General features: G+C 36.8%; 1 protein-coding gene across 1 annotated transcript in view; it reads left to right on the plus strand.

Moving 5' to 3' along the window:
- LOC109545667 overlaps positions 1 to 9,814 on the plus strand; it is a gene marked incomplete in the record, with an annotated part of 105,231 nt that extends 95,417 nt beyond the window's left edge. Inside the window, 2 exon segments of the mRNA XM_048661996.1 lie at positions 5,212 to 5,564; positions 5,773 to 9,814. Of these exon segments, the coding sequence (XP_048517953.1) occupies positions 5,212 to 5,564; positions 5,773 to 6,130 (711 nt within the window).
- Positions 9,815 to 11,511: the final 1,697 nt, after the last annotated feature.

Consider the following 11,511-nt stretch of genomic DNA (forward strand, 5'->3'; position numbering starts at 1 on the left):
CAGAATTTTTAATATAGGAAGTTGTGTTATTTATTAGGGGATTTAAAATGTTTAAAATATATTTGGCTAAGGGATGTGTAGGTGAATTTATACTAGTAACTATTGGTCGTAAAGGAATATTAACTTTAGGAATTTTCGGAACTCCGTAAAAATGTGGTCTTTTACTATTGTGTGGTGTTAATTTTGATCTAACGTAATCTGTGAATTCATGTTTAAATGTTTTTAAAGTATTATAAATTTCTCTTTCAAAACGTTCTGTTGGATTTTTGTTTAATTTTGAATAACTTTAGTCATTTAAAAGTTCGTTCATTTTTTGATCATAGATATTATAATCCATAATGACGGTCGCATTACCTTTATCAGCAGGCAAAATTTTGATTGTTTTATCTTTTTTAAGAACGGAAATTCTGTCTTTCTGTCGGAAAAAAATTTTTGAGGCGAAATACCCAAAAAGAAGTTTGTAAAAAATGAATCCGCCTCAACAATTATCGCCGCAACTTATCTACAAATTAAAAGCTTCATTCACTTTCACCAAAGGCACAATATATAGATTTTTTAAAATGAAACTTTCTTGAAGGTTTCCTCCTTCCGCCCCGGCACTGTGACAAGTTTTTCGCGATCGCGATTTGCAAATTAAATTCGAAATGTCGCTTTATGTCGGGACGGAAATACATTTGATTTCCGTTTCAGATTTGATGTTGTATCTCAATTTTCTAGGTGTACGACCTTATCAAGCTCGGGCATCGCAAAACTTATTTTCTTAAAGTCGACTTTCTACACTTGAATAATCAGGCCGTGGATTCGTTTCGATCACTACACGCAAAGAACTAAAATTTGCATTTCCGAGCATGTTTTTTTCGCTATGCATAACTGGAAATGTGCGTTCAGCGGTGGAAAACCAAAGCCAAGAAAAATTCAAAAATGGTAAATAAATACACTTTGCAGTGTTTGATGAAAAAGCCCCCAATGCGATAAACAACAATTCAGTCACGTAAAACAAACGTTCGACTGGTAATCAGTTGGAAGCAACCATTAGACGATTTTAATGGATCATCGACCGTTTTGCTTTTCCCTCTGTTTCATTTCGGGGTTTCTATTTCAATTAGAGCCTGGGAGAAATATTGATAGATAAATCAGATTCCGTTTTTAATTCGCCGATAGGGTAAAACATGCAAATTGGAAAACAAACAGAAACGGGCCGGAAAAAGGAGGAAAAGAAATCGTGCCGTTGCAAAACGCTGCTGGTTGAATCTTTGCCGATTAAATTAACGAATTAAAATGGAAATTATTGAAATGGGCAGCAGTTAGCGCACGAGCGGATAATTTCTTTGGATTTTCCTGCTAACGGAATAAATAGAAATCGCAATTGAAATTTACCGATATATGGGCAACTTCACTGTTTCCTGAAGTTAAAACCCATTTTTGAAGCTGAATACTTCGACAAAAGTACATTACTGTAAAACTATGTTCTGAAAAACCCATCTGTCTCAAAATTCAGTTCAATCGCGCTTTTTTCTTAGATTTTACGCATATTTAGTCATCCGAGGGCGGATTACTCGCGACGTCCTCTTTGCACGGGGAGTTTCAAAAAAACGTTCCTCACAAAGCGGTGATGGTAGAAAAGCGTTTCTTATTACATCTGAAAAAGCACTATTTTGAATGAATTTTTATCATCCGAGTGAGGATTCGCAAAAAAATTCTGAAAAACCGGTAGAGGAAGAAAAGCGTTTGTCACCACATCTGAAAAAGCACTCTTTTCTTCACTGGTGCTAAGAAATTAGCTGTTTTCTAAGATTTTACGAATTTGTAATCATCGGAGTGCGGATTTTTGACGATCCTTTCTCGCACAGTGAGTTTCAAAAATACATTGCTGAAAATCCAGTGGAGCTAGAAAAGCGTTTGTTACGAGACCTGGAAAAGCGCTCTATTCTTCACTAGTGCTCTGAAATTCAGTTTTATCGCGCTATTTCCCTAGATTTTTCGAATTTTAATCATCGGAGTGCGGGTTTTTGACGATGCTTTCTTACACAGTGAATTTCAAAAATACATTTTTGAAAAACCAGTGGAGCTAGAAAAGCGTTTGTTACCACATCTGGAAAAGCACTCTTTTCTTCGCTAGTGCTCTGAAATTCATTTGAATCGCGCTGTTTTCTTAGATTTTATGAATTTTTACTCATCTACGTGCGGATTTATCACCATATCTCTTTGCACAGTGAGTTTCAAAAAAACATTTCTCAAAAACCGGTGGAGGTAGAAAAGCGTTTGTAATGATATCTCAAAAAGCACTATTTTCTTCACTAATGTTCCAAAATGCAGATCAATCGCCCTCTTTTCTAAGATTTTACGAAATTTTTATGATCGGAGTGCGGATTTTTGACGATCCTTTCTTGCAGAGTCAGTTTCAAAGATATATTTCTGAAAAACCGCTGGAGCTAGAAAAGCGTTTGTTACCACATCTGAAAAAGCACTGATTTATTCACTAGTGCTCTGAAATTCAGTTTAATCGCACTATTTTCCTAGATTTTTCGAGTTTTTAATGATCGGAGTGCGGATTTTTGACGATCCTTTCATTAACAGGCACTTTTAGCTTTCGATTTCGATAAAAGCCTGTTCATATACAAAAGGGCAAGGTTGAGTTTTTATAAGAGCATTATTTTTTTCATTGATACTTCAACATTCAGTTCGTTGAATCGTGCAGTTTTGTAATATTCTACGAACGTTAATCATCTTAGAGCGGATTATGAGCAAATCTTCGCTGCAGAGTCAGTTTTAAAATACATTTCTCAAAAACCAGTCGATGGAAGGCAATGAGAGCCTCTTTCCTTCACTAATACCCCAAAATTCAGTTCAATGGCGCTTTTTTCTAAGATTTTAGTAATTTTTAATCATCGGAGGGCACATTTTTCACGACCCTTGTCGCATACGGAATTTAAAAAAACATCTCTGGAAAACCTGTGGAGCTAGAACTAGTTTGTTTTCACATCTGAAAAAGCACTTTTTTCTTCACTAGTGCTCTTAAATTCAGTTTAATCACGCCATTGTCTTAGATTTTACGATTTTTTTATCATGCGAGTGCGATATTTTGCAATCATTCGTTAGACAGTGAGTTCCAAAAATATATTTCTGAAAAACCACTGGAGCTAGCAAAGCGTTTGTTACCACATCTGAAAAAGCACTGATTTCTTCACCAGTGCTCTGAAATTCAGTTTAATAGCGCTATTTTCCTCGATTTTACGAATTTTCATTTAATCAACCATGTCCTCTTCGTACAATGAGTTTCAAAAAAACGTTCCTCAAAAACCGGTGGAGGTAGAAAAGCGTTCGTTACGATATCTCAAAAACCACTCTTTTATTCACTAATGCTACAAAATGCAGTTCAATCGGCCTCTTTTCTTAGATTTTACGAAATTTTAATGATCGAAGTGCGGATTGTTGACGATCTTTTCTTGAATAGTTATATTCACAAATACAGTTCTAAAAAACCAGTGGAGCTAGAAAAGCGTTTGTTACCACATCTGAAAAAGCACTCATTTCTTCACTAGTGCTCTGAAATTCAATTTAATCGCACTATTTTCCTAGATGTTTTGAATTTTTAATCAACCTAGTGCGGATTTTTGGCGATGTCCTCTCCTCAGAATGAGATTCAAAAAAAGCATTCCTCGAAAATCGGTAGAGGAAGAAAAGCGTTTGTTACGATATCTCAAAAAGCACCCTTTTCTTCACTAATGCTACAAAATGCAGTTCAATCGGCCTCTTTTCTTAGATTTTACAAAATTTTAGTCATTGGAGGGCGGATTTTTAACGATCCTTTGTCGCACAGTAAGTTCGCAAAAAAATTCTGAAAAAACGGTAGTTGAAGAAAAGCGTTTGTTATCACATCTGAAAAAGGACTCATTTCGTCACTAGTGCTCTGAAATTCAATTTAATCGCGCTATTTTCCAAGATGTTTTGAATTTTTAATCAACCTAGTGCGGATTTTTGGCGATGTCCTCTCCGCAGAATGAGATTCAAAAAAAGCATTCCTCATAAATCGGTAGAGGAAGAAAAGCGTTTGTTACGATATCTCAAAAAGCACTCTTTTCTTCACTAATGCTACAAAATGCAGTTCAATCGCCCTCTTTTCTAAGATTTTACGAAATTTTAATGATCGTAGTGCCGATTTTGGACAATCCTTTCTTGCACAGTGAGTTTCAAAAATACATTTCTGAAAAACCAGTGGAGCTAAAAAAGCGTTTGTTACCACATCTGGAAAAGCACTCTTTTCTTCACTAGAGCTCTGAAATTCAGTTTAATCGCGCCATTTTCCTAGATTTTCCGAATTTTTAATCAACCTAGTGCGGATTTGTCGCGATATCCTCTCCATACAATGCGATTCAGAAAAACGTTCCTCAAAAACCGGTGGAGGAGGAAAAGCGTTTGTTACGATACCTGAAAAGGCAATCTTTTCTTCACTAATGCTGCAACCTGCAGTTCAATCGCCCTCTTTTCTAAGATTTCACGAAATTTTAATGATCGGAGTGCGAATTGTTGACGATCCTTTTTTTTTTCAAAAATACAGTTCTGAAAAACCAGTGGAGCTAGAAAAGCGTTTGTTACCACATCTGAAAAAGCACTCATTTCTTCACTAGTGCTCTGAAATTCAATTTAATCGCACTATTTTCCTAGATGTTTTGAATTTTTAATCAACCTAGTGCGGATTTTTGGCGATGTCCTCTCCGCATAATCAGATTCAAAAAAACATTCCTCAAAAATCGGTAGAGGAAGAAAAGCGTTTGTTACCACATCTGGAAAAGCACTATTGCTTCACTAGTGCTCTGAAATTCAGTTTAATAGCGTCATTTTCCTAGATTTTTCGAATTTTTAATCAACCGAGGGCGGATTTTTAGCGATGTCCTCTTTACAGAGTGATTTTCAAAAAAACGTTGCTCAAAAAGCGGTGAAGGTAGAAAATCGTTTCTTACCACATCTGAAAAAGCACCTTTTTTCGCTAATGCTCCAAAATGCAGTTCAATCGCACTTGTTGCTTAGACTTTACGAATTTTGATCTAACAACCAGCAAACAGAAACATGAATCAACAGAGATTTTACATTTAATTTAATTTCAATTGCATTATTGAAGCAATTGCCATGCCCAAACTGCTTCTTTCGTATGTACAACACTGTCTTCACTTCACTTTCTCAACTCGCCTACAAGAACTTGATTAATTTCAGATGATCGACGTGAAAAACAACATTCACTACCCGAGTGGATACCCGATCTCTCAGCATCCGCCAGTTTTCCTGTGTTCTTCGCCAGGTCCGGACCCGTACAGTTCCCAAGACCTCTACAATCCAGTCTATGAGGAGCTGAGCGACGCTGACACGGACGCTGAGCGACATGGAGGGCATAGTGAGGACGAATTCGCTGAGGACGAGCTCAGTTTAGCCGGTGAAATGGATCGAAGGAGGTTGGAAATGCCTCCTCCTCCATATCGACCGGGCAACGGCTCGATGCGACGTGAGATTCCCCGGTTTAGGAGGCCTCATGAACCATTACCGCCCTTACCAAATAATAAACGAAATCGGTAAGCACACACACATTTCTTTGATCATTGATTCTCTTCAACTATTCTTTCGTTTTCATTCAACGTAGTGATCGGCTCTCGCTCTGAGTCTGATCTGTATGCATAAACGCTTGGACCTTCTTGAGGTTCTGCAGTGTTTTTCCCATGAAAACTGTTGCTTGTCACGTTTGTTGTGCCTCTTTGATCTGGACATTTATTTTAATTGCAGAAGTTTAGAACGCCATCGGCAAGAGTTCCACGAAGGAATGGTTCTGGACGCTCTCCTTCAGCTCTACCCTCGTGTGGGGAGTGTGGAGCCTCCATGCAGCAATCAGCGCCGCCAAATCCCCAGTATAGCCCAAAGGCTCCAATACATGGGGCAAACGCCTGGGCCTTACGAAACAGTGCCCGTAATCAGCCACTTAGCGACGTTTCGTCCCATGCCCAAACCCTACTCGCATGACTCGGCACTCGGCTCCGACTCGGGCTACAGCAACCACACGAGTGGGACTAGTAGGGGCTCCAATAGGGGCCGCCGGGACCCTAGACGATTGTCGCAAATCAGTGCGGACTTGGCCTTAACGTAATATCGGTGCTAACAATTGTAAATAATTCTGATCAGGCAAAGCGAATTTGTGGACTGGGATTGACTGTTTATGAAATATCGCATACCAAATCATTAGGAACTTAACCATAATCATCGTTGTACTACTCAGGAGTAATCAGCACTGCTTGCTACGGTAGATAGTGACTCCATATTGAGCTTCTTAGGTCTACTAAAGATCCTTTGTCCAACATTTGTGATATTAAGGAGGGTGGTCGAACAACAGGATGATCCAAAGCGAGTTTTTGAGTATTTTGCTGATTTTAAGCTCTCATTTGCATCGTCGGATCGCCTTTAACACCGCAACTTTCTTCGAGCTTTGACGCGAGTTTTGGTAGAGTGGGGAACAATACTTGCAGGCAAGAAGTGTTTCCAAACGGGCCTAATCTAGTTTTACCTACGCAACAAAATTAACTAGAAACTAGTGGGTTTGTCGGGTTTTGAGGCCGTCGTAAAATTGAATTTCTTCGTGGCGTTTCGCAAGCACGAGTGGCTTGCATCTTCAGGGGTGGTTTGCTTGAACGCTTATACTGTTCTGATGTTTCTCAGCTCAGAGCACTAGTGAACAGACGAGTAATTGTTCAGATGTGGCAACAAACGCTGTTCTAGCTCCACTGGTTTTTCAGAAATATATTTGTCAAACTCACTGTGCATGAAAGGATCGTCAAAAATCCGCTCTCCGATCATTAAAATTTCGTAAAATCTTAGAAAAGAGGACGATTGAACTGCATTTTGTGGCATTAGTGAAGAAAAGCGTGCTTTTTCAGATACCTATCGTAAGAAACACTCTTCTTCCTGCACCGGTGTTTGAGGAACGTTTTTTTGCATCTCGTTGTACGGAGAGGACATCGGTTGATTAAAAATTCGAAAAATCTAGGAAAATAGCACGATTAAACTGAATTTCAGAACACTAGTGAAGAAAAGACTGTATTTTCAGATGTGGTAACAAACGTTTTTCTACCTCCACCGGTTTTCCCGAAATGTTTTTTTGAAAGTCACTGTGTAAAGGAGCCATCGCAAGAAATCCGCACTCGGTTGATTAAAAATTCGAAAAATCTACGCAAATAGCGCGATTAAACTGAATTTCAGAGCACTAGGAAGAAAAGAGTGTATTTTCAGATGTGGTAACAAACGCTTTTCTAGCTCCACTGGTATTTCAGAAATGTATTTTTGAAACGCACCGTGCAGCAAAAGATCGTCAAAAATCCGCACTCCAATCATTAAAATTTTGTAAAATCTTAAAAAATACGGCGATTGAACTGCAGTTTCTAGCATTAGTGAAGAAAAGAGTGCTTTTTCAGATATCGTAACAAACGCTTTTCTTCCTCCGCCGGTTGTTGAGAMACGTTTTKTTTTTATCTCATTGTACGGAGAGGGAATCGCGAAAAATCCGCACTCGGTTGATTMAAAATTCGAAAAATCTACGMAAATAGCGCGATTAAACTGAATTTCAGAGCACTAGTGAAGAAAAGAGTGTATTTTCAGGTGTGGTAACAAACGTTTTTCTACCTCCACCGGTTTTCCCGAAATGTTTTTTTGAAAGTCACTGTGTAAAGGGGCCATCGCAAGAAATCCCCACTCGGTTGATTAAAAATTCGAAAAATCTACGAAAATAGCGCGATTAAACTGAATTTCAGAGCACTAGTGAAGAAAAGAGTGCTTTTTCAGATGTGGTWACAAACGCTTTTCTAGCTCCACTGGTTTTTCAGAAATGTATTTTTRAAACTCACTATGCAAGAAAGGATCGTCAAAAATCCGCAMTCCGATCATTAAAATTTCGTAAAATCTTAGAAAAGAGGCCGATTGAACTGCATTTTGTAGCATTAGTGAAGAAAAGAGTGGTTTTTGAGATATCGTAACAAACACTTTTCTACCTCCATCTCGATTAAAAATTCGAAAAATCTAGGAAAATAGCGCGATTAAACTGAATTTCAGAGCACTAGTGAAGAAAAGAGTGCTTTTTCAGATGTGGTAACAAACGCTTTTCTAGCTCCACTGGTATCGTCAACAAAGGATCTTCAGAAATCCGCACTCCGATTTAATGATCAATATAAATAATCTTTATTTCCTACAGAAAAAGGCTATCGACCCAATCGGTCTTTCTGCCCCGATCATTAAAATTTCGTAAAATCTTAGAAAAGAGGCCGATTTAACTGCATTTTGTAGCATTAGTGAAGAAAAGCGTGCTTTTTCAGATACCTATCGTAACAAACACTTTTCTTCCTCCACCGGTTTTTGAGGAACGTTTTTTTGAATCTCACTGTACGGAGAGGACATCGCGAAAAATCCGCACTCGGTGGATTAAAAATTCGAAAAATCTAGGAAAATAGCGCGATTAGACTGAATTTTAGAGCACTAGTGAAGAAAAAAGTGCTTTTTCAGATGTGGTAACAAACGCTTTTCTAGCTCCACTGATTTTTCAGAAATGTATTTTTGAAACTCCAAAGAAATTGCATTTTACGACGGCCTAAAACGCACTAGTTTCAAGGAATGGCCTCGAAAGTCTATCTCTTTTAACATTAAGTAGGTTTGTTTCGTCATAACACACTATACAATTCTTGGGTATTCCTTTGAAAAGTAGCCAAAAATCTCGTAGTTTATTGCGATCAATATTGAGCAGTTCTAGTAGAAATCAATCGAAATTTCTAAATAAAAAATGTAATTCCCAAACCGATGAAAATGCGTGAATCGTTTAATTATCAAGCTTCTTGTATTCTATCTGCTCTATTTGCAGCAAAAGCACCACGCAATTTACCCACAAAATATCAAGCTTATTGAAACCTTGCAGGGTTTGATGTTGAAATAAATCCAGCTAAAGCCAGTGTCATTCCAGTTTCAGTGAATTATAGCGAGTGTGTAAATAGTAATCGTAGTGGCAGCTTTAGATAGTCCTTTCTACCTAGTTTCTTGCCTTTACGTAAACTTTGTATACTTTCTCCCTGTAAAATATTGTACATTGTCTGTAACTTTTTAAATTATTTTGTACGTTTATTAATAAGCAGTAAGGTTAAATGGAAGAAATACGACATAGATCATTACCTACCACACGCTTACATCTGTTAGCAGTAGTTAGAATGTGAACTTCTATTTTCGACTATGCCATTCTGTGACATGGGAAGAAATAGAATGTTGTGTCACGATTTTTACCGAACATTTCATAAGTTACCACGATTTCCTGCTAGAATATCTATAAACGAAAATCTTCCGTGGCTTTTGCACCATTCACAAACCAATCGGGCATTTGGTGGGCAAATTCACCGAAGATTTATTCCGATAATTTAGCCAACTATGTACTTATTAGCGATTGTATAATCAACTACGACTGTCCCTAAAGCAATATCACGACTGTTTCTATATTTTGTCTTTTTAACAGCAAAATTTATGGATCGACAAAATGTAGGTAGCAGCAGAAAACTTTCAAACCACAAATAATTTCCCGTAACTTAAGGTATACACACAGGGTCAGTAATTTCCATTAATTTAATTTTATTAACGTGCACCTTATTTAGTGTTCGCCTCGAACTTGGTCCTAGTCGAAATTGTAAATTGTTTTAACATTAGTTTTGTACAAGTTTCCTGTTTTATAAGTTGTCAATTGTCTTATTTTCTATAATGTTGTTATTGTTTCCCAGTTGTTTAATTTGAGAATATAAACTATGACTTTTAAGTGGCAGTCTTTTATTTCACATGGATGCATGGTGAATTAATGGAATAATGAATGTTTTGTAAATTGTTGCTCTCTGATCGTTTTTTCCAGATTTTTTCTTAATTACTTTAGGTAAAAAACTACATACAAGATTCAGTTTATCAGTATTTGGCAGTAAAACGTTAGGAAAAACGTCTTGTTTAGAAATATTGACCTAAAAGTGTAGAAACCCCAGTTTCATAGAGTTTTCCAAATAAATGGTTATAAACTTACGCTTTTTCAGTTCGAAGGAAATATTTTTGGGAAAAGGCCCAGAATTAATTATTAGGGTTTTCCCCATAATTCGAAGCTGTAAAAAGTTTTCCAAAGATTTTTGCAAAGCGGTTAAGGAGGCGAGCTATAAAATGTATCTTATAAATTTTCACAGAAAATACCTGAAGAGTGTCAGTATTTTAACTGAAAAATTATGCGATTTTTGCATAGAAAGAATTGCTTAATAGACACTTTGTTAAAGCTAAGATGACCGGAAAATTTGAAGGAACTTAAAAAATCTTTAGAGCGATGAGGGCGGCGAATTTTTCAAATATTTTTTTGTAAACTTTTGCTTGTTAATCGTTTATTTCCAGATAATATTAATTACTTTCGGTAAAAAACTGAATAAAACTATTTGGTTTTTGTGCCAAATTCGAAGCTGAAAAGGGTTTTCTAAAGTTCCCTGCAAACAGATGAATGAGACGAATTTTGTAGCAAAATTAATTTTGTCATTTTTGGCTGAAAAGACCCCATTATTGTCATAAAAGAAGAAAAACATCAGAACATAATGTTTTTTTGGGTTTCTCATTAAAAACTTTAGTTTTGCTACAGGTTTTTGGGAAAATCTTAATGATTTTCGGGAAGAAACTGGATAAATTTATTTTTGTTTTTGTCCCGAATTCGACTCCAAAAAGTAGCTGTAAAATTCCTGCAAAGCTATAAACACATCTTGTAATTTTTCGCGTAAAATGCATCCAGATCGTCAGTATTTTTAAGTAAAACTCTACAAAATAGACCGTTTTTTAGTAGAAAGCAAAGCAAAAAAAATTCAGTCAAAGCTAAAAAAACATTTTTTAAACAAACTGTACAGTCTTCAGAGTAATGTAAGTCACGAGTTTTCCAATTAATTTATTATAAACTTTCCCGTATTCAGTTCGTTTTTTGATGGAAAATTATTTGAAGCTGGAAAGGGATTTCAAAACTTTTTACAAAGCGACGAAGAAGGCGAGTGTTCTAATAAAATTTATTTCATAATTTTTCGTGAAAAAAACTTTAACATTGTCAGTATTTTTAAGTGAATCCTTAGAAAATTGAGCGTTTGGAAAAAGGGGTAACTGCTAAAACTGGAAAGTTCTGAAATTTTGAAGAAATGTTAACAATATTATTGACAAAACCTTTAAAAAATAAATCTAAAAACAAGTTAAAAAAGTCATCAACATTTTCCCAGCAACGGAACTGAGTTACTGCGCCCGTGCGTTGGGTTGGCGCACCAAGCCATTTGCGCAGCACTGCGCCAACTCCTAAAAGCTCATTGAGTTACCCAGGCCTATCATAACGTTAAAAAGTGCTGCAAAGTGAGGAAGTTATTTCTACCGTTCATTAAAACGCCTGAAGAGAACGAACTGACTTTAGCAACCAACTGTCGGTATCCGATCTGAAATTCATAGCATTGTTATGTTTTTTAA

Source organism: Dendroctonus ponderosae, unplaced genomic scaffold, assembly GCF_020466585.1.
Source record: "Dendroctonus ponderosae isolate FM_Combo_2020 unplaced genomic scaffold, Dpon_F_20191213v2 Dpon_F_20191213_10, whole genome shotgun sequence".
In the NCBI taxonomy this organism is placed as follows: Eukaryota; Metazoa; Arthropoda; class Insecta; order Coleoptera; family Curculionidae; genus Dendroctonus; species Dendroctonus ponderosae.